Source organism: Sycon ciliatum, chromosome 2 (assembly GCF_964019385.1).
Source record: "Sycon ciliatum chromosome 2, ocSycCili1.1, whole genome shotgun sequence".
Lineage (NCBI taxonomy): Eukaryota > Metazoa > Porifera > Calcarea > Leucosolenida > Sycettidae > Sycon > Sycon ciliatum.
The window spans coordinates 14,265,332-14,289,402 of NC_088644.1; the positions used below are offsets into that span (position 1 = coordinate 14,265,332).

A 24,071-nucleotide genomic window follows, 5' to 3' on the forward strand; every position below is an offset into this window, starting at 1 on the left:
ATCTATCTCACCCGTTAATACTGTTCTTAAAGCGGTAAATAATTCTTCTGTCCCTGTGCTCGGGGAAGCTGTCGTATTGTTAGCAACTGGCAAGCTTGCTGTACGCCACAGAGTCATTGTTGCTGACATTATGCCCGATGTGCTAATCGGCATTGACTTCTTGCAATCTCATGGCTGCACAATTGATTTCGGTCGCAACATGCTCGATGCAGGCGGTGTCGATGTACCCCTAGAGCCCACCCATAATGCTAATCCTGTAGTCTGCCGTGTTCATCTTGCTAATTCGGTTACTGTACCAGCGTATACACAAGTCATTGTTCAAGCTCAGCTGCGTACCGATGATAATCATTTACCTAGCTCTGCTGGTTTTGTTTCACCCTCAGAGAAGTTTATTTCCAAGTTTAGCACTGCTATGTCACGTGTGGTGGCTACTCCTGACTCTGCTGGCCGTGTTTGGATTCGCCTACAAAATTTTCTTCCTCATTCCACAACTGTCCCGAAGAATTATCAAATTGCTGAATTTGATTCTGATATTTACATTGACGATGATCTCAATGATTCGCCTACGCATGCTGCCTCTGTTGACGAGCATAGCTGTAGCGCAGTACAGGAAGAGAGCTGCTCACCTTCCGAGCCAGACGATCTATTTGACTTACGTCACCTCGATCCGCAAGCGCAGTCTGCTATAGCTACTGTGCTCAACGACAATGCCGATGTCATCTCGCAGGGACAATTCGACCTTGGGAAGACTGATGTAGTAACACACAACATCCAGACTACATCTGATCAGCCTAAGAGACAGCCACCCCGCCGAATTCCTCTCAGTCAACGAGTCGAGGTAAAGCAGCACGTTGATCAACTGCTTGATCATGAGATTATATCTCCATCCAGAAGCCCTTGGGCTGCTCCGATAGTTGTCGTACGCAAGCCTGACTCTTCTATCCGGCTATGCATCGACTACCGGCAGTTGAACAGTATCACCGAGAAGGATGCCTTTCCCCTTCCTCGTGTGGACGATGCTATCGACGCTATGGCGGGTGCACGCTACTTCTCTACCTTAGATCTCGCAGCTGGCTATTGGCAGGTGGAGATAGATGAAGCTGCCAAAGCTAAGTCGGCGTTTGTGACACCGTTCGGATTATTCGAGTGGAACCGTATGCCGTTCGGCCTGTGTAACGCACCGGCAACTTTTCAACGCCTCATGAACCGGGTCCTTGGTGACCTAGTACCCAATATCTGTCTGGTCTACTTGGACGACATTATCGTGTTCTCATCAACGATTGAGGAACACATGAGTCGTCTGCAAACAATATTCAGTCGTCTTCGTCAAGCTGGCCTCAAGATCAAGCCCAAGAAGTGCTCACTGCTTCAGTCCTCAGTCACGTACCTGGGATTCTTATTCTCAGAGCAAGGTGTGGCACCGGATGCAAGCAAGTTCACGGCTGTTCAAGACTGGTCATCCCCAACATCACTGAAAGAGGTGCGTAGCTTTGTTGGTTTCGCATCGTACTATCGCCGCTTTGTGCCACATTTCTCAGAAATTGTAGAGCCCCTGAACCGTTTGTCCCAGAAGAATGCCACTTTCAACTGGACACATGAGTGTGAACAGGCATTTGCTGAACTGAAGTCCCGACTAGTCAAGTCACCTGTTCTAACATATCCTGATCCTGCAAAGCGCTTCATCCTGGACACTGATGCGTCAGATCTCGCCATGGGAGCTGTTCTCTCGCAAGTCAATAGTCACGGTGAGGAAGTAGTGATTGCCTATGCCAGCAAAGCATTAACGAGATCCCAACGTAACATGGGCAGTACACGCAAGGAGCTGCTTGCTGTTGTCACATTTACTGCACATTTCCGCCATTACCTACTTGGAAATCAGTTCACATTGCGAACTGATCACAAAGCGCTCATCTGGCTACATTCGTTCCGGGAAGTGGACGGTCTTCTAGCCCGGTGGATTGAGCGTTTGGCCGTCTTCGACTACGTCGTCACACATCGGCCCGGGAAGCAGCATGTCAATGCAGACGCCTTGTCAAGACTCCGCTACCACAGCCCGGCTACCGCAACCTCACCGACGCCAACGCCCGAGCAGAGAGTAGGTGAGCAGAATATTGTTGTCAATCACCTGTCTAGCGCTAGTCCTGATAGTAATCCTGTAACAGTCAATGCTGAAGTGTCGCCACCCAATTGGTGTGAGTCTTTCACTGTTGAAGAGTTGCGCAGAGCTCAATTAGAAGATGCAGATGTGAGTACAATGATCGGCTGGCAGGAGGCATTACTTGACAGGCCCCTGCGTAGTGATTCTGCCATGCACGGTGCGTCTATTGCATTGATACGATTATGGAGCCAGTGGAAGCGTCTAAGACTGGTTGATGGAGTGTTGTACCGGGTTTACCACCCCGAGAATAGCGACACACCGTACCTACAATTTGTTGTACCACAGTCTCTGCAATCCCGCATGCTTCAGTCTGTGCATGCTGATGTCTCTGGAAGCCACTTAGGTATTGAGCGAACACAAGACAAGCTTCGCAAGCGGTGTTATTGGCCCTTCATGTCGTCTGCAGTTAGTGAATTTTGCCAAGCATGTGATATTTGTGAGAGCCGCAAAGCACCGCTACCAAAGGCCAAAGCCCCGCTTGTCCAAGACCGCCCATCATTCCCGCTAGAGAAAGTTGCTATTGATATTATGGGCCCACTGCCTACTACGCCTAGCGGTAACAAGTATTTAGTCGTCATTTGTGACTATTTCACTAAGTGGCCAGAAGCGTTTCCTGTACCGAATATTACTGCTGAAACAGTAGCACATGTCCTTGTTGACGGCTTCTTCTGTCGTTATGGTATTCCATACCAGCTGCACTCTGACCGTGGTGCGCAATTTGAGTCGAGGTTATTCCAGCAGATCTGTCAGTTGTTGGATATCAGAAAGTCACGTACAACAGCATACCGGCCCCAGAGTGACGGCTTAGTCGAGAGGATGAATCGCACACTTGAGCAAATGCTGGCTGCTCACGTCGACGACCACCACACCAATTGGGACCGTCATCTGCAACGTTGTCTGCTGGCCTATCGGTCTAGTGTGCACTCCTCGACCAAGGAGACGCCAGCGATGCTCATGTTAGGTCATGAAATACACCTGCCTGTTGATGTGATGTTTCAGTCACCAGACTCTGAGCGCTCCCATGTGAACACGTATGTTATCAACTTACGGCGCAATCTACAACGAGCGTTCACGCATGCCCGTGATGCTGGAGCAACAGCTCAACGACGGCAGAAGGCCCACTATGACAAGCACGCTAAACAACCGAAACTCAACGTTGGTGACATGGTTCGGTTGCATTCTCCTGCCGTCAAACCAGGTACGACTTCCAAGTTCCATCGACCTTGGAAAGGCCCGTACACTGTGCTAGAACGTGTTGACGATGTAGTACTTCGGATAGCTGACAAATCCGGCACGACCCAGACTGTTCACGTTGACCGTCTGAAGGCTTGGACTGGCTCTGATCTGCCTGCAAGTGCCAATGAGCTCGTACCGAACTCGCCTCCGACTTCTATTGCCGACTACATGCCTGATGTTGAGTATAATATGCAACCAGTACCAATCCCGGCTCCAGTGCAGGCGCCACCTGCACCAGTAATTGCTGCTGCGCCGGTGCCGCCACCAGCCGCAGCACTGAATCATGCACCTGTGCCTGTTGTGCACCACTATGATCTGCGGAACCGTGCAAACATTCAGCCGCCAGCAAGGTTTGCTCAGTGAGTGTCTATGACTGTACAGTGTGATTATTGAGAAATTGTACATTCTTAGTTCAGAAATACACATATTTCACACAGTCCTACCTGTTGTTAGGTTAGTATGAATAATGTCGAGCATTTCACTTGCTGTTTCACAGTCCACTTACATAGCATTAGTAGTTTCTAAACTTTCCATTATACCTCACACCGATTAACTACACTTGTACCATACTTGCGCCACACTATTTCACTTTCCAGTATTTAATTTTCTCATGTAGAAAGCTATCACGGATATGCTCTAAGCTTTGTAACTTTCGGTCACTATCGTTCCCTCTGTAACGAGGGGGGAGGTGTAACATGTTGCACATGTTCCGTTTGGCGTAGTAATATTTCCACTCTTGATTGTAGCTATGAATGTGACTCTACTTCATGACATGTATGCATACGTCATTTGTACACACTCACAGGCACACACGCATGCGTATCTTTTCGCTGGCTCGCTCTGTTATGATGCTGGTTTTTCCTTTTGCTTGGAGAGAATGTTTTGGACTTGAGAGTTGCAGTTTTGATCTCAACGTCTTGTCATGGTTGGAACTGGTGCCTGGCTGGGGGCTGGGGAGTTTATGCTCCTGTGAATGTAATTGTAACCTCAGGCCAAGGTTACACATCTACTGCAAGCATACATGTGTATGATTTTGCCTAGACTGTATGCACAACACCTCACTCACAACTTACTCTGTGCTCTCTTCTCAGTAGCGAATCGCCTTGCAAGCGTCTCCAATGTGTCTAGCATTACAGACATCTCGGCATCGCTGCAGACAAAAGCAATACAACAAGACACATGGTTGCAGATCTGAATAGAAGTTTCTTTTCTTGATACCAAGAGTAGATAAACAAGAGTGTGCAACTCCGGATCTCTCCTGCACAATCTGCAGATACCCCTGCCCAAGGCGGATTTTTTTGTTGACGTCACCTTTTTTCAGAAAAACTTGCATTTTGCCGCAGAGCAGTGTGAGGGCGTGTGCTGGGCACCGACCTTGTAATGTTAAGCCGGGCCAAGTGCACAAGGCAAAACTTTCCAACAGACTCGCAGCGCGTGCGTCGTAGAAAAGATGAAGTCAGCAAAAAATTCCGCCGTGGGCCAACCCATCCCGGAGTTGCACACTCTTGTTTATCTACTATTGTTGATACTCATTTCCTCCGAGTCCAGTAAACCCAAGTCACTGTACTTATTTCTACAAGATAGCATCATATCCAGTCCAGCAACAGCACATAGAAGTTGAAGTCTGGTTTGCAACTTAGTTTCAGGGCCATGATACATTTCCAGCTCTGTGCAAGCACAAGTAAAACAATTCAACAACGCACCTCTTCTCCATGATGGCCACGTATTCCGAGAGGTCGGGTGGAATCATGTCCTCCGGCGCGGGCAAGCCTTCTAGGAACAGCTTGTTTTCTATGAACCGCTGGGCAGCCTAGTGGAACATAAATACAAGGTTAACAGGAAAGAAGGTCCCTAGCAACCAGTCCTATAAAATGGCAATGATCTTGCGAACCACCGTCCTAGCAAAGGTACTGGGGACTAAGAAGATGACAGGAAAAACGAAACTAAATGATGGCACCCTGGGTACATGTACTTGTGCACCTTCACTTCCACCTACATGATGTGTACCGGTTTGTCAATGGAGTGCACACCTGGCAATGCATTATACTAGATGGTGCACTCAGGGAGAGTTATGGCAGCTCGAGAGAGTGTCATGCATGAGCAGTACCGACAGATATTGGTATCCTGTTTTGTACAATTCCTTTTTTCGCAAAGCTTCCCCTTCCATTTTATCTTGGATATTTCGGGTGTTGTTGCTTTGCTGCGAATTGTAGTAAGACCACATTGTCAAGTTATCACCTGGTCTTGGCATCATCCTGTAACAGTATACATGCTTTGTTGCCGTCTGACATGGCTTTTGCGCATTTTCGCTGCGGTCACCGTCTTCCCCTCTTAGGTCCTACCATTACCTTGAATCTTTCCAAGTTGGAAGGCTGCTGGGTTTGCGCACTGGAGATGTGTTGACGCTAGGTGAGAGGTCGTTGAATGTATCAGTAGCCCGTCACTTTTGTGCTCAGTCATAGCACTTTCTGACTGCTTATTATCATCTTGTTGCAGTAGTTGACAGTTACCTATAACTCATACTACCATGTGTCTTTTATATATCTACATTTAATATTGGCTCAGTATCCGAGATAAATTAAAATCTTCATTATAAATAAACACATTTATAGAATAGAACAGGAAACAGATAGCTAGCTCTAAAACGAGGTCAAGTTTTCATGCGTTCACGCAATTTCGCGTATCCAGCCCAGAAGACACTTCACATAAGTCCTCATCGATTCCTCGTCACGGTGTGAACAATGCCACATAATTCGTTCACTGCGGTTTTCAACTCGGATACTGAACTAGTACTTGTAGTAAACGTAAAAAAGAGAAGAAACACATGAGAATGAGTTAAGCAGCAACTATCCACGACCGTAACAAGATGATAAACAGTCAAAAAGTGCGATAATAGAGCACAAAACTGACAGGCTACTGAGACACATTCAGCGACCCGAGACCTAGGTCTAACACATCTCCAGTGCACAAACCAACAGCCTTCCAACTTGGAAGGTTCATGGTTACGTAGGACCGAAGAGGGGAATGATTTTGTCGTTGTTATATTTTCCTTGTAAAACTTGATAAATTTCTACCTTGTTGCGAGTGTTGTACCTCACTACATTTATGCCATATAAATTTTAGTCTTTTTTTTCCACTTCAGCCATTCCCTGTATTGTCCTTGAAGTGAAGGGAACGAAAACGTTCGAAACCTTATGTGAAGTGTCTTCTGGATTGGATGCGTGGAATTGCGTGGATGAATGCGAACTTGACCTCGTTATAGATAGCTAGTTGCTTGTTTTTCATGTTTTAAAACATGGTGGCACAGAATACAGGGGAAATGCAGCACGGGACAGGAACACCACCGGTTGGGAATACCGATTGCAGAATAACACAAATGAACATGCAATGATCATTTTCCTCACCTGCTCAATGGCACGGTTGCAGTGTGACATCTTCACCTTTAGTTCTTCGTACACCGCAAGAGCTTGACAAGACTCTGTGCGTCATAGAAAATAAAAGACGGCAAATGGAGGGAGTAACGCTCAGAAACACTGCTTTGTTGACAATCATCCATCACATCTCAAGACAGGTGACACAGATCTAGCAATGTGAGCTATAATTGTGCCACGTGACCATGACAGGTTCCTACTTTGACCTTGTCGCAATTCATCTGCATGTGTCATGATAGGCGCAAAGCCAGCAAGGATTGAAAATTTTCACGCGAACTAACGTGAACACATTGAAATGCCGAAGAACAAATGTACAATAGAAAGCCATACATTACTCTTTATTTGAACTCGGATGGTGAGCCAATGTAATCATGGCTATAAAAGGAGAAGGACAAAATAGTACGAGTTATGACTAACTGTCCATCAATATAACCAGAGCATACACCGTCAGCGAATGCGACAAAAAGGCACAAAACTGACAAGGAGTGCCGAGACGTTCAACAATCAGACACCTAGCTCCAACACTTCTACGACACGCACATCAACAACCTTCCAACTTGGGAGACCTGAGCTTGACCTGACTTGAGCCTCCTAAGTTGGAAGGTTGTTGGTTTGTGCCTCGAAGAAGTGTTGGAGCTAGGTGTCAGGTCGCTGAAGGTCTCAGTACTCCTTGTCAGTGTCGTGCCTTTTAGTCGCACACGCTGACTGTACATTATCTGGTTACAGTGGTGGACAGAACTCGTACCATTTTGACCTTCTCCTTTTATAATCATGATTACGCCCTATGGTCACATTTACCGCCATATATGGCACATCACAGCCACATTACAGTCTCATGGGGCACATTACAAGCTTTGTGAGGCACATTACCGATCTCTAAGATACTGAGTATCTGGATGAAGCTGTCTGCCTCGGGTTGGAAGCTACAGCACAAACACAAAAAAATGTAAGAGCTCCATTTTTTAGAAGTATTGACAGAGGTCAATTAATTGCATTTTGCAGTAAATAATTCCACTTCTTCATTGGTACTGGCATACTGCACTCATAAAGAGAGAAAGAGAGAGAGAGAGACAGAGAGAGAGAGGCGGGGGGGGGGGGAAGACGGAGAGAGGGAGGGAGAGAGGGAGGGAGAAAGAGAGAGAGAGAGAGAGAGAGAGAAAGAGGGAGAGAGAGAGAGGGGGTGGGTGTGGAGAGAAAGCATGAGAGGTGAGCTGCCAGATAAGGTACACGTATGAGACTCCCATTTAAAGTAGCGAAGAGCCGCTGCAAATAATTTTACGAGTAGAACACCAACAAGTTTTTGAACCGTTCGTGGCACGCGAACCTAAAGAAAAGATAATACCACTGCATAGTGTGCAAAACAATGCCAGCACGTGAAGAGTTAACGAAGCAAGACTCAGCTGCAACTCAGAGAGAAACGGATGTACACCATTGTTCATAGTATCAGGCAGGCTCAGACAGTTAGCTTACAATGAAAATACAGCATTCCAAATCTTCTGCAGCTGTGACAGAGACGCCTTCTGTTTGGTAAAGTACTCTAGCGTGTTCTGATATTCACCGCTGATAATGGTACTGATAACAGTGAGAACAATACAGTGGGGAGACAGACAAAAAAAAAGGTTAAGCTCAATGATGATATTATCTTCTGCTTGCTATTTGCCCCAGAAACATGTGCTGGCTTCCTTGTCTCAGTTAATAGGGCAAGTGAAGCATTGCCGATTACCTACCACATACCGATACTCTACAATGTTCTGATATTCTGGCAAACATATGTCACAAGCCGTAATCTGGACACACCTAGGCGATGGGCCCAGGTATCACACAGCAATTTTCGCCATGCAGTTGTTCACAGGCAGCATTGGCGGAATTGTCTTTCTTTAGAAGTATCTGTGTATGTACAGTAAAACTCCCCAGATCCAGACACCCCTAATCCGGGCATGTCCATCTACCAGGCACCTTTCTGACCCATCTTTAAAGTCACAAAAATGGCTTTCCAACGAAAAACAGCTCCAAAAAATATTAACTAAAAATGCTTGCTTGCATGCAGTAAGTAAGTATGTATGTTCTCAGCTAAGGTCAATTCCTAGGTACACACGGACAGTGCTGGGTCCCAACCTGTTCGGATTACGATAGGTTTACTGTACTTGCAAGATTTTCTCGCCAAGCATGGCATGCATTTTCGACTATCGACAAAGCAGTCCACACAAGCAATAAGCCCACTCTCACTGGCTCGTCACCTACCCAAGGACGCTGACAGAACGGTCTGCGCACAAAACATTGCGCTTCAGAAATCGTATAGAGTTCTGAACAAGGTGAGCTCTTTGCCAGAATCGCTGCAACAATGGAAAGTAGATCAAACATGCAAATACAATACATACACAACAGGATCAGGTACTGCAGCATAGTCCAAGAGAACTCAGTGCAATAGAGGCAAAGCCGTGAGATGGCAATGATGAAGCTTGAAGGTGTGAACTAAATCGGGCCATCTGTTGTTTCACACGGAACATACAAATGTGGCGAATTAACTTCTCGGGATTTGCTGTTCTCATGGGGTGTGGCGCTACTATGCAAATCTTGCATACAGGGATATGCTACTAGAAGACATACTGTGAAATAGTTGAACAATGACCAAATCGGTGCAGCCAAGATATAATAGTTGCAACACACCATCCTTTCTCCCTGCCGGATGGGTGTTTGTGCGCATGCTTGTGCGTAAGCCTTGCGCATGCACTCCAGTCACATCAGGTTCCCGCATTGATAATAATTCTCAAACGTCTTCCCCAGGAATGCTGGTCGTTACCGCATTCTTACCTAATGCTAATACCAATTCAACAGCAGAAAACGCTCCAAGGAATGGTGCATGACAGTCACTTTCTCGTCAAACTTGCAGCTAATACAACCATGGTTCTATGCAAGGAAGCTGTACCCCTACCAGGAATTGAGCACAACGAGAGCTGAGGAAGAAATCTGCTGTGTAAACATACACAGTATGCGTTACCATGGTTACACACCTGTATTTGATAGAGATCGTCACTGATGGTTGGTTGGGTGACAGCGGACGCAGTAGCAATCGGCTCCAATCCTGTGCGGCCATATAACAGAGAATGGTAGACTAATTTTGATTAGAAAACATAATGTCACAGTGAGACTACGATGTGTTTTACTCCGAACCAAAATTTCATGGCTCTGCGATGACCAGAAGCGCCGTTGCTTCGCACTGTGATTTGAGTTTTACGTCTTTCGAAAAATCAACTTCTTGTCGCAGGTAAACAGCGGCTCGCCTCTCGCCAATAAAGCACCGTATACCAATGAAAACTAATGGAAGCACACACAATACTTATTGTTACTCTGTACTGGCCGTCGTGGAGCGATAGCAATTACCTAATTTCAGAACTCAGAGTGAATTTGGCGTGCACTCTAAAACCTTTCCGGTTTGGAGCCACCTCTGATTTGAAGCGAAAATTGGGCAACTTGGAGGCAATGGGCCAACACAAAGGAGTGGCTCAGTTTGATTGACTCTGGCCTCAGAGCAAACTTCAACATGCCAGTTTCCTTCCACAAACATATTTCGAGTGAACAATCCACGCTGATGGTTTGGGTCAATACAAATTTGGCTGTCAAGTATCGAACCGTCTCATCTACATGTATTTTGTTTGCCCCTATCATGACATGTACGCGAGAAACAAATGAAGAAATAATTTGAGATTGTAGACTCACCAATGTCAACACGTGGCAAGTCATCCTTTCTCTCCCAGCTCAAGGCACGAAGGACAAATGGGTTTCGGACCTGTAATCAGCGCAACAATACCATTGTCACAGGCACATGTAATAGACACAAAGGCAAACAACTAGAAACGTGCTACCCATTGGCATTGATACCGTGCACTTAAAAAGCGCATCTGGTATTTACAGTGTATGTGGTTCAGAAATACAACAAAAAAGAAATACAACGCAGTTACAGTATTTGTGAATTTTGTTCAGGGCTCAAAAAATATCTGCCGATGGCCAGTTATAGGAAGAGTGTGAAAGCTGGAAGTGCAATGATCAGTTCCCTCTGTGCGTGCTGCACCAGACGTGTTATCCTTACCAAGATATTCTCCTTCTTCAAATGGACCTTTGGTCAGTCATCAAATGGCGCACTAATCTTGGGAGTATGCCATGTGTAAATTCAATCTGTTTCTTGTCCTCTTTGATACACATGTCATTTTCAGTGGCAATTTTCTGTCCAATGCATCCATGCAAATTGAAAATTCAAGCAAAATTGAGTGAGAGCTTTGCTTTCCTCCCTGCTCCATTTTCTTTTTGTAATTTTGCCATGGCTGGATATCGACCTCATCTCTGGGGCTGCTCCCCATACTAGGGTTGCTCACATATGCAGTATCAGAATGAGTGAATAAAAACTAAAATAAGAATGACTGAGCTGAGCCACTGGACAAGCACACACCTGCCCAAGAGTGCACTTACAGACGTGACCGGGACTGGCATCTGCTGGTATCTTTCCTCTGTAAAGTCTTGCGCCTGCAGTGCACCAAATGGTATGAACCACAACTGCTGCTGTCCGACAGGGACGTCGCAGAATTTTGCGATATCTAGAGACAACTTCGCCACCCTGCACAAACAAATTACACCACCAATCAACTATAGAACAAGCATTGGTTCAATCAAGCCTAGCCAGCTATTGGTGTGAATTTTGAAATGTACGCAGGGGCGCAGCTACATGCTGAATTGTGGGCTTGAGGCTCTGAATTGATATTCAATGGATAGCTTTAAGTTGCCCTGTCCTTCTTGGTCATTTGATGCCAAGGGGAGGGGAGGGAATGTGGTGAGCAATGTAATATTATACATGTAGAGCTAGACTAGGAGCCTGTGCTTTCCCGCCGACCTGACTTGACATTTGAAAGGGCGAGCGCCAGTGTGGGAGCGTCCAACTTCCTTACCAAATTATCGCTGAGGTCGCTACCACTATTTCGAGCTAGACTAGGGAATGGGTTTGCTCCCACACTGGAGCTCGCGCTATTCCGCCGACTTGACACTTGACTGACTCACGACTGCCATCCAGAGCACACGAGAAGGTCGGCGGAATAGCGCGACAGGCCCGGCGGAAGCAATTGTTGATTGGTCCGGCCAAGTTTTTTCGCCAGCACAGCACTTGCGCACGTGTGACACAACACAACGTCTCTTTGCTTTGATCGTAGGTCAACCAAGACCATGTCTTGAAATAATTATGACGCCTGACAAGAGCGCTTCACCACTGTCTTTTTCCTAAATTCCCGCCGAGGAAAGGCGAAGGAAGTGGTTGGGTGGACTGGCACTTCTGGCACAGATATTTCGCTGGAAGAAGCCATAGCTGCTAAGCATGCAGCACAGCACTTGCGCACGTGTGACACAACACAACGTCTCTTTGCTTTGATCGTAGGTCAACCAAGACCATGTCTTGAAATAATTATGACGCCTGACAAGAGCGCTTCACCACTGTCTTTTTCCTAAATTCCCGCCGAGGAAAGGCGAAGGAAGTGGTTGGGTGGCCTGGCACTTCTGGCACAGATATTTCGCTGGAAGAAGCCATAGCTGCTAAGCATGCACTGCAGCTAAGCTAACCAAACAGCGAGAAAAATTTGAAAAACTACTTTGTTCAGTAAAAGAATCTGAAGCACTCGACGAAAAACCCTCAAGACTACAAAATTAATTACAATGTAGAATCCATCATATCATGGCACGTGCTTTCAGGTCGCGCCATAGCTACAGGCGCCGCCCACACACAGGCGCTAGGCCACAGCTAGCCCTCAAGCGTGCACGGCAAGATCAGAGCGAGATCGCAAGTACGCGTACATGCAATCGATGATCACAACCAGGGAGTAGTAAAATACAGGGAGGTGACACGAGCATGTACGGCCAGTTTGACGATTGCCTCAGCACCGTTTTCACCCGGCGGGTGAGATTGGGGTACTATGGGTACCGAAGTGTGTAGACACGCGCGCGGATCAGGATTCTCTCGATCAGGGAGTAGTAAAATACCTACCGCCAAAGAGACTCCTACTGCAGCCCGTAGAAACTCAGCGCTGAGAATTTCCAACAATTGTCTGCCTTCACAAAGTTTGGTAGTCGACCAAACTACCACTACAAGTATGTCAGGATAGAAGTCCAGCAAGAGTGGTATCACTTGGGGAGATATCCCTGCGTGCCGTAGATTTTTCCTGTGTCGATACAAGCTGTTTACGACGACGTAGCCCGCATTTCAATCCTTCACAAACTTAGGAACATTTCATTCCGAAAAGTGAACTCCCGAATCTCTAGCATACCATAATATGAAATGCTCATCATCACAAAGAAGGTAGAGAAGTACTGGTTGATCACAACTGAGGAGAAATTAGTGCCGATCGTGTGGTGTCCTAGAGATTTTTTCGTCTTCGAAATCGGTGCACTCGCTTTTCATCTCCAATCGTACACGTATTGTTCTCAAGGAAATCACCTTCGTTCTATTGCTCCATGCCGTCGATCGGGACGAATTTCGGAAGGGTGGTACCTTTTCATATGACGATGACACAGACGTATCACAAGAGCAAAACAAATGCTGTTCCATGAGATGGATAGACCTTTTCACGAAATTAGTTCTTCGACAAATACTCAAGATTGATTCAGCAGATCATCTTTTTTTGCGAAAGAATAAAAAACAAGCGCGAGGCACCCATCAAAAATCACGATTAGTGGCGTGTCACCTCCCTGTATTTTACTACTCCCTGATCACAACAGTCATAACGTTACTGCGTCGTAAAAAAAAATCGTCGGTGGCCGAAAAGTTGGTCCGGCCATGGCCGGACCGACCGGAGCGGCTCCGCCGGCCCTGCGCGAGCTCCAGTGTGGGAGCAAACCCATTCCTAAAACATCATCGCCGAAGCCGCAACCACTATATTTAGACTAGGGAAACTATAAACTCTCTCACCAGGGCCAATGGCAATCAGCACTACTCCAGCCGGCTTCTCACCGGGAAAATACCGACAAACAGTGAGCGCATGCGAGTGAGTGACTTGCCACTGTGACAGAAAGTAGCAGTCAAGAAAAGCTAAGATAGCTTTCAGTCTCTTGTTGAGAGGTTGCAAAGTCAGGTTTGTAATTGTGTAGCTTTGGAATGATGTTTTGCTTCAAAGGGCACGGAATAGAGGCCTGGTCCGATCAAGACATGGAGTCAAAGCAGCCGCAGTGGTGGCCACCATGCCTCAGCTAACATCTCTGTGAAGAGAGTCAGTATCAGCAGCACCAGCAGCTTTTTATTAAACTGGAAAAGCACCAGTTAAGCTGACAAAGAAAGGAGAGTAAGACACGACGATAGCCTGTGTGGGGGAGGGGGGTGGATTCCACCTGAAGCTTTGCACAAACCCTGACAAGCGTATTTTGTGTCGATTTGATTATCAAATGCAGCGGAGAGAGAGAGAGTGTGTATGGGGAGTACGGTTTTAAATGGTGGTTGCCACTGTGACAGAAAGTAGCAGTCGTGAAAAGCTACTTTCAGTCTAAAAGAGCCAATGTTAACATGGAATAAAGTCTGAGTATTCGTTTGAAACACCCAAACATGTAGCAGGTCGTCAACTACCTCTGTGTGAAACCTCAGCTGGGCTGGGAGGGAGGGAGTCTGCTAGCATCATTACTAGCAGCCGGACTCAAGTAGCAAAGTAGAAAAGTAGTGGGTATTGGTGATGCAAGATTCAGCGTTACTTACATATCGCCTCGGTTCATCAACACCTCATAGTGTGTGCAGGTGTCCACATGGAAAACATGAGCTGGCCGCGCCGCAAGTAGCTCATCGGCCAGCTCAAAGTACTCCTCAAATGACACGAGGTCAGCATCCGTTTGCAGTGTTTTCCTCAGGATCATCTCGAGCCGCGCTCTGAATGACCTACAGAAGATGTGAACACAATCGTAACTGAAAGCTTTAAGGCAGCATCATAACGCATATATGACCACTACAGTAACTTCAACTACGGCAGAGCAATAAGAGCTGTTCGGAACACTCTGGGTGCTGGTGTAGATCAAAAGAAACACAACCCATCCACAGTCAACTGACCCGTCCACAGTCAACTGACCCATCCACAACCAATAGACACTAACTCGTCACGTCCAATGGTTTTCTCCAGAATTCATGAATGACTACTTTGTGACGAAAATTGGAATTTCAATAACCATCATAACCATCACCTAACCATCCTCCGAGTTTAAAAGGCAAAATGGTACCTACCTACCTACGACCAAAGTTGTTCTTTTTCCCGTTCCCTCTTTTCCAGAAGTTGATCACATAACACTCATGTGTTTGGGATACAGCGAGACAATACAGACTGCTGCATGTGAGAAGGGGAGTAGGCCGACTGGGTCATGTCATGTCCAGAACCCAGGCAATTACACCACAACTTGAAACAGTACTTTACTTCTTGTATGCTGATACTTGCTAATTGAAGTTGCTATACAGTAAAACCTGTCAAGGCGACCACTCGGATAAGGCGACCACCTGTCCTAGAAGACCACTGCAACCGGGACAAAGGGATGCTATTTCGAGTCCAATGACCCTGGACAAGGAGACCACCTGGTAACGGAGACCACGTTTTGAAGGTCCCTTGAACGGTCGTCTTAAACAGGTTTAGCTGTACATTACTGAGCTTGCCAGGCAGCATTTGGAATTATACCCGGGTGCCCCCCTCCCCTCCCTCTCCTCATGGAGAGGTTCAAAGCAGTTGGATTAGCTCGGCACTGTGCATCATACTCGGACTATTGGTCTCATGCAAGTGTCCTGACAAGGCCTGCCGCTCTTACTTGGAAAGTTTGCTGTCTGATGGTAGTTTTGTCTCGTAGATCAATCTGCCCTGTGCGTCAGTTGTTCTAGCAGCTATGGCATCACGGGGTTTGTTAGCCAACAGTTGTTCAGTCCTGAAATGAAGAGCAGAGCATATAACAGCGTCAGGCAAGGTGCCCTAATAAATGCACACAAAACACATCTACTAACACCTTTGGATTATTTGAGTGGTACAATGCAAAAAAGACAATACTTATGAAATAGTGGAGGTGTGCGTATGCACGTGCGCGCACACACACACACGTGTGCTCGTTAGGCCCCGGTGTAATATGCCCGAAACTTTGCCGAAAATGCTTTTGGGAAATTCTCGTAAACCTTGCCGAAAATGCTCCCAAACCTTGCCAAAAATCCTCGGAAAATGCTCACTTTTTTGTAATCCTTAGCACACGCCGTCAAAACCAGGGAGTCAGAAAATACTCAATAAGAGACTTGCTCGAGTCTGCCATGGTAAACAATTCGTAAACTACTCAACAAGAAGCTAACCCACGGAATGCGGAAGTGACGTTCTTGTTTGGGAAGTTTTTCTTCTCTCAATTTTGATACACAACGGCCAAGTGCTCCGTTTCCCCCCAAAATGCTGCATCACGAGCCCAAAGTGCAGGGTTCGCGGATTGTACCGAAAATGCTCAAAAAATGCCGCCATATTACACGGGGGCCTAGTGCTCGTGGATGTACAAACATATATTGCACTCTTGAACGCGTACACAAACATGTATGAAATCCAGCATGTGTGCGTGCGCACACTCCAGAATGCATGTCGTTAGGTCCACACAAGCACGTATCTTATATTGCCACTTACACATTTGGCTGTTGTTGTCGACCTTTGCCCTTTTGGAATGGCAAGACTCCGGTAGCGCACTGATACAGGGTGGTACCAATACTCCATAATTCCACCTGCAAACGTTGCCATACCAGAACCACAGCTGACCAACTTTAGGCTTACTCTATCATACTGTAATTTGAGAAACCTACGAGGACAAAATATTGACTACTACAATAATCCGTGTGTGTGCACAATAACCGACATGCAGTATGCCTCCCAGAATGCTCAGTCACATGACCGCCATCAGTGGAAGTACAGTCACATGACCACCATCAGTGGAAGTACAGTCACATGACCACCATCAGTGGAAGTACAGTCACATGACCACCATCAGTGGAAGTACAGTCACATGACCACCATCAGTGGAAGTACAGTCACATGACCACCATCAGTGGAAGTACAGTCACATGACCACCACCAGTGGAAGTACAGTCACATGACCACCATCAGTGGAAGTACAGTCACAGGACCACCACCATTAGTGGAAGTACTTCAGTACAGTCACATGACCACCACCATCAGTGGAAGTACTACAGTGCCGACCAATGAAGTCCGCCTACTTTGCACCGGGGGGGGGGGGGGGGAATTGCACCAGTTCACCGTCTCAGCATTCGCAGGTCTAGGGCTGCATAGCTCCCCGCCTGGCAGTGACTCGATTGGTCGGATTTCATTGTGCAGTACATGTACTGTGCATCATATAGAGCTGTTCATGAAGGCATACTAGCCTTTTTTGATTTCAGTCATGAGTACATACTTATAGATCATTTGAATAATTGCTATTCAGGTACTCCCAATTTATTTTGGAAGTCAATCTTAGATTATGATTGAAACACAGCCATATGGAAGCAACCTGTTGTGGACTACGGATGCTCGGTCTGGACAAGTTGAAAGACACTTTTGAAAACCAACTGGCAGCAGTGCTCCAAGCACACTCACCATCAAGTTCAGCGAAACCCAGACACATCCATAAAAAAAAGATTTTATAGATGATTTTGCAGATATGCACATAATATAAATTAAACACAGAATATCAGGACTGCATAGATCAATTTTTTTTATTTCGACAGCATGTTACAAGGCGAGGACGCATAGTGCTCCTGACTACAACCATAACCCGGTTGGCAGAGTCCCTCGCCTTGTACCATGCTGTCGAAATCGAAAACATGTTAAACTATCAAGCAAGGCTGCTATAATTATACCATAGATCTACTTGTAGTAACACATCATAGACATAGTACACAACACACTACAGGTGAGAGTACTTACCTCCTGAACAAAGCGACCAGTACCAGCACGTTGGTGCACTTGCAGTACTCTAGGATGCTGTGGTCACATGACGTCGGTGAAGAGAAGATCAGGCAATTGTACATATCAGTATACGGGCAAGCCGGGAAAATGATACGAACACTAGAAGCGAGCTAGTCTAACCATGCAAGAAGCGCAATGCATAGCAGTGTCTGCTCCAGAGCCGGGTCAGCCAGGTCAGCGTTGGGGGGGGGGGTGTACTTGGACCTGTTCGGGAAAAAGAACGCCGGGTCACTTGTGACCCGGTTAGGAATACATATGCTACATATAACTTGTATACAACAGCCGGGATGTCCCAAAAAATGTACAGCTCCCTGGTGCACTTGCAGTAGGCTAGCGGCGCTTGAACGTGCCCGGTTGGAAGAGTGTTGCCAGGTACACGTGTACCTGGTTGATTTGAAATCCTGGAGCAGACACTGCATATCCCTCATACCGTAAGTTGAGTCATAACCCTCACATTGTAATTCACCCACGCACCCACACATGCACATATGTGACTGCACACACAAACATATAACTTCTCAGCTTACCAGGTATTCTGGCGTGCCAACGATGGATGTAAACTCTTCACCAACATCCAGATGACGAGAAGCGCCAAAGTCAGATAGTTTGTAGACGCATCTGGAAAAGCAAGAGAGAGAGAGAGAGACAGACAGAGAGACAGAGAGAGAGAGACAGAGAGACAGAGAGAGACAGAGAGACAGAGATAGAGAGAGAGAGAGAGAGAGAGAGAGAGAGAGTGAGAGAGAGAGACAGACAGAGAGACAGAGACAGAGAGACAGAGAGAGAGAGAGAGAGGTAGATAGATAGAGATAGAGAGAAAGCGCGCTGCCAAGTCTGAGTACAAACAACAAGTACAGGACAGTGATATACAAAAATGGATTGCAGGTACAGGTACAGGTACAGGTACAGGTACAGGTATAGGTACAGGTACAGGTACAGGTACAGGTACAGGTATAGGTACAGGTACAGGTATAGGTACAGGTATAGGTACAGGTACAGGTATAGGTACAGGTACAGGTATAGGTACAGGTATAGGTACAGGTATAGGTACAGGTACAGGTATAGGTACAGGTATAGGTACAGGTATAGGTACAGGTATAGGTACAGGTACAGGTATAGGTACAGGTACAGGTATAGGTACAGGTACAGGTACAGGTACAGGTACAGGTATAGATATAGATATAGGTATAAGTACTTGTTGAACGTGCTGAAAACATGTTAGAGCATTGTCACTGAAAACAAGAGAGAGTATTCATGATGCTTTACAGTGGGCATACTCACTTGCCACTGTCGGTGATGTGGCGCATTATGTTCCCCGGCTTGATATCCCGATGTGCCCAGTTCTGTTCGCGCAAGTACCTGATTCCCTCAGCTTGAGAAAGAAAGAGGAAGAGCCGGGAAAGAGAGTGAGAACAGATCGGATAAAATGTACAACTGCATTGACCCATATCAAACATCATAATTATTATTATTTCAGTAATTTTGAGTACTTGGTATCAACTTCTGCAAAGACAAAGTCAGTAGTAATTTAGAAAAGGCCTTTCGTATCATTATTTTTCAAATCAATTACATGCAAGGTAATACTGAGATCAACAATGACAATATTCATAAGTCTGACGGGCTGAAAAGGGGAACTTCTAAAGAACAAATTGACTGTTGCCACCAGGACTCAACCAGGAACCTTCGCTCGCGTAGTGATTCGAGAAGCAATGATAAGTGTTCCATATGACATCACAAATTCGATTGCAAGTGGCTTCGTCTTGGCGTGCGATGACCCTGATCACAGTCAAGCTGCTTTAGGATGAACTTCAAGGGACTGAACAAGTGTTTGTCTTATCCAGAATTCTTTAAATACAGAGTTGACAAAATGTTATATGCATATCATACGCATTGGTTTGAGGGAAAGACGCAAAACGGGAAAAGCCACAAAACCCCTGTGTTCTGCAAGTGTGAGGGGACTTCGTTTATCCGGGAGCTAACATAACCACAGAGCTATGGTGTAGCTGATACATATCATATGGATTGTATTGATGTGAAGGTGCATGCCGTGGCACATGTAAAGCTTTGATTCATAGCATAAGCCAGCAACCGGTAAGTACAATAATGTGTAGTGAATTCATGACAGCATGTCCTCCGCCTTGCAACATGCTGCCGTTTTGCCCGTACAAGAGGCCTCGACTAACGGAAAAAACTACAGCCAGCACACGCATTGAGACAGAAAGTTTGTACTACTTGCTGATTCTGTTCGAATCACGCTTGAAAAATAGTTTGTTTTCACGAAAGTTCACCGTACAGGAGTTCGTCTTTAATGAATAATTTTGACTTGATTTCATTCCTGGCCAACCACAGGATTGGCCCTAGTTCGTACTAATGGAAAGTTCGCCTTATCAGTGTTCACCTTAAAAAAGAGGTTTGACTGTACTAGCAATATGTATTATGTGTGTGTGTGTGTGTGTGTGTGTGTGTGTGTGTGTGTGTGTGTGTGTGTGTGTGCCCTGCAAACGCCCGCAACATGGTCCCAAGAAGCGCTGGCGGGATGTTGTGTCCTCGGACTTTGCTGTCATCGGTTTGTCTGAAGCGGACTGGTATGACACAGTGCAGGAGAGATCCACCTGGTTTCAGTGTTGTCGACAGAGAGTCGAGAAGGAAGCCCCAGACTTCCCGTGCCCCAACTGCCGCTGTGACAAAGAGTTCCGTCGTCCTGGTGACCTCAAGCGGCATGCGCCATACTGCAGATTTCGAGTTTAAGAGCCTCAGCGTGAGGAAGCCATCGCTATCATTGCTACCGCAATGGGCGTTCAAGGTGTGTGTGTGTGTGTGTGTGTGTGTGTGTGTGTGGTGTGTGACGGCAGAAGCCGGTTTCGGAGCAGAGAGGTGCATGTCAGTGCCCTCGGTGTCATCGCTGGTTCCGGAGCCGCGGAGGCTTGGCTGTGCATCGTTGCTCCGCTTCTACCTCGTGCCCAGTACCGACCGAACCAGCTGCTGTTGTCACCGGTGACACTACCGCTCGGAGTTGCTGCAATGCTCACTGTGGCACCTGCAATCGTTGTTTCCGCTCAACCCAGGGACGCAACCGCCATCGCTGTTCAACGCACTGCCACCGACCAACGGCCAGAGAACGGGACAAGTTCCCGCATATGTGTATCTGCTCTCGCCGGTTCCGACTAGTCTCGCATCTGGAGCGCCATCGGGTGGCGTGCTCTTTCTCTCTCTCTGCTGCCCCTCCGGGGCCCACGTGACCCTAGTGGTAGTGGCTCTACAGGACAGGACAGGTGTGTGTGTGTGTGTGTGTGTGTGTGTGTGTGTGTGTGTGTGAGTGCTGTGGCAGTGTGCAGCTGTGTAAGGTTCTCTTAGCGACTGCTTGTAGTAGTTTGTCCCAATAAAAAACGTTAGCATGTCTAACTCCGGTATTATTTAGTGCAAGCTGATTGCCGCAGATCATGCCACCGGGTCTACTCACTGATATCATGGAGGACGACGCGGAAGTCGTCTTCGTTCATGCCTTTGTAGTTGATGGGCTCCTGCAGGGCGCACATGAGACTTCCCCTGTTGCAGAACTCCATGGCAATCACCGGTGGATACTCATTCCGTGGCTGTACGCAGCAGAAAGCATAGCACACAGGCAATGGATACTCATACCGTGGCTGTACGCAGCAGAACGCATAGCATAATGCACAGTTGTGTCACCGTGTATACATTGCCGGTATGCTGTGCTTGGTGAAATTCCAGCTTGTTCGTTCTTCGGCACCCGGCAGTGCCGTAGGGAGATACATGCACTTACAAAATCGTCCATTCCCAAGAACCGTACGAGGTTAGGATGCTCGACCTGCTTCATGACATGAGCCTCTTTAAGGTGAACATGGCGGACAGACCCATTAGGACCCTCCTGTTGGTTGAATCGCTTCACAGCGACCACACGATTGTTTCGCTGTACATGTACCAAGCAAAACACACAAAAATGCATTGGAACATCATCAGCATGGCTCAAATTTAATCACTCGAGTACAATTTCGAGGACTATTCCAGTCAAGCTAAGAAACTTGATAGCCACACCAATCAGCCAACCGATACAAGCAGTTGGGTTTTCAAACTTGCAACAAAGTTTTAAAGCAATCTCCTTAGAAACTGGCCCCTACCTGGCTTCGTAGCGAAAATGAGCGACGAAGACTTTGAAGGAATAAATAAAGCCACTCGAAATCAATTTGGTATTTCTAGCCACTTCCCTGGCAACCAGAATTGGTCCGTATGATGATATAATAGAATTGATTATTACGCTCCTTTGCCTCGGCTTGGGTCAGCAGTTCTGATTAGTGTGACAGTTATTCACCTTGGTGAAAAGCTTGCTGTGTTTATTGCAGTTTGAGCACTCTGAATTTGATGCATTGAGCCGCTTTAAGAATGCTTCATTTTTCTATTAGACTTCATTGCGATCAATCGGTTCGACCAGTGACTCTGACTTGTCTGAGCTCCGCTGACAAGATCTAACAAAGATTGAAATAGCTACTTGAAGTAGCTGTCGGGAGATCAATAATTTTAATTATGTTGTACTGTAGGTATGTTTTTGATCAACCACAACACCATAACTGCACGACCTCGACACATTGCCACAGCACACCATCAGCAAAACGACACATCCGTTAGTACTGATTTCCTTTGCAGTTCGCATTCGCAGCTATGGTGTGGTGGCTGATGAAAAATATGAAAAAATCTGTACACGACCTAATGCTGTAGCTTACCCTTTATCTACAGGTATGTACCAATGAATAGGTAGGTTTAGTCCCACGTAATCCGTGGGTACTTTACGTGTGTGTACCACGTGATACTTAGTGACCCATGTACAGACGTTTTCTGATTCACGACATACCGTGTATGGTGGCTCACCCACGTTCCGCCAGAACGTGGGTGAAAATCAGAATGGAGCGCATTGTGCGAGCTGTGAGGGTGCTCTGCTGAAGAAGTTTCCGAAGCACGAAATCCAAATATTGGATGAGCTTCTTAGGCCCAGGTAGCTTCGTCTTTGACCAGGTTTGGGCCTTTCACTTCATGCTTTTGTTTGTTCCGTGTGACTAAACACAACATTGCAACGTGTGTGGGTGCCCTTCATCCACTTTACGTGGATCACCCACGTACGCGTTTCCGTTACGTGGGAACTAAACCTCCCTAATTGCACAACCGGCACATGTACATGTGCATACATGGCAAATGCACTGTTGGTGATACAAGTACATGTGCATTGTGACGTGTTTTACAGTACAGCATGCAAATGTTCTTGCAAGCAGTTAACAGGCTAGTCTCCCCGTAGCTTTGTCACTTTAAAGCCTCAAATGAAGACTGTTTACAGAAAGTACTGCAACAGGTAAGTAAGATCATGACATGGCTTTTCCAATGGTTTGGGAATTTGCACGGCTATCTGTAGAGTACTGTGAGTTCAAGCCAATGGCCGCGGCAAACGCGCGTTGAATATAGTTTTAGAAAAGTGCATGGTTCTACTTCACCAGTACATGTATGGAGTCGTGAGCAGTACCGCATGTTTAACGTTCTGGTCATGAACGTTTTTTTAATGGGTTTGCCGTTGTCAGATGAGTGAAGATATCAGTGTGAAGTAATGGCCTCCAACAGGACACTCTTGCGCAGACTGAAAGGCCTGAAATTTAATGATGTCAAGAGCTCGGACTGCAGCAATCACATAGCAAGCATTGGCTTCACGAAACTTTCATAGAAATTTCAAAATTCCGCAATCATCATTGATACATGCTTCCTGAATTTTCATTTTTAACTGCACACAGGAGTGCAATTGCCCGGTACCTCACTACAATAAAAATCAACCTGGACATTCAGGATGGGGACAGGGCTAGGGCTCGGCAAGCAGTCTACAACGAAAATTCTTTTTTTTTAAATCGTAAAAATAATGTAAAGGAGCCAAATAGCGTACCTTTTCTTCTTCAGACTATCGGCGAGGTAACGGCAAGACTCGCTAACCGATTGGGAGATATATTGAAATCTTGCAAATAGTATACAACAGAGATAGAAGCAGTACCAGCTCACCTTGTCCAAGCCTTTAAAAACAGCCGCCGAAGCCCCACTTCCCAAATAATCGCGGGTCAGCCAAATGTAGTTTGCCGTCTGCTCCAGTGCGTGATGTGGTTTCGACATTGCCAGTCCGCTCCACTGCTAACCTGAACAAACACTGAAATGAAGCCTAGCAGCGTGGTACTTCTTTTCTGATGCTTTACCATAAGCCGATGACTATTGCTATCAATAATGACAGCAATTATT

At 46.4% G+C, this 24,071-nt stretch overlaps 1 protein-coding gene across 1 annotated transcript in view; it reads right to left on the reverse strand.

The window, feature by feature from the left end:
* Positions 1-24,071, reverse strand: part of LOC135808875 (serine/threonine-protein kinase TBK1-like) — a 31,319-nt gene extending 7,248 nt beyond the window's left edge. The window contains exons 1-18 of the mRNA XM_065322117.1: positions 23,841-24,071; positions 21,577-21,723; positions 21,256-21,388; positions 19,077-19,167; positions 18,323-18,413; positions 17,754-17,810; positions 16,464-16,558; positions 15,625-15,738; positions 14,540-14,716; positions 11,290-11,434; positions 10,543-10,612; positions 9,837-9,907; positions 9,067-9,158; positions 8,296-8,397; positions 7,696-7,748; positions 6,799-6,872; positions 5,098-5,204; positions 4,468-4,544 (exon numbers count right to left, since the gene is read on the reverse strand). Of these exons, the coding sequence (XP_065178189.1) occupies positions 4,468-4,544; positions 5,098-5,204; positions 6,799-6,872; positions 7,696-7,748; positions 8,296-8,397; positions 9,067-9,158; positions 9,837-9,907; positions 10,543-10,612; positions 11,290-11,434; positions 14,540-14,716; positions 15,625-15,738; positions 16,464-16,558; positions 17,754-17,810; positions 18,323-18,413; positions 19,077-19,167; positions 21,256-21,388; positions 21,577-21,723; positions 23,841-23,948 (1,804 nt within the window). The 5' untranslated portion in view covers positions 23,949-24,071. The remainder of the gene's footprint in view (positions 1-4,467; positions 4,545-5,097; positions 5,205-6,798; positions 6,873-7,695; positions 7,749-8,295; positions 8,398-9,066; positions 9,159-9,836; positions 9,908-10,542; positions 10,613-11,289; positions 11,435-14,539; positions 14,717-15,624; positions 15,739-16,463; positions 16,559-17,753; positions 17,811-18,322; positions 18,414-19,076; positions 19,168-21,255; positions 21,389-21,576; positions 21,724-23,840) is intronic.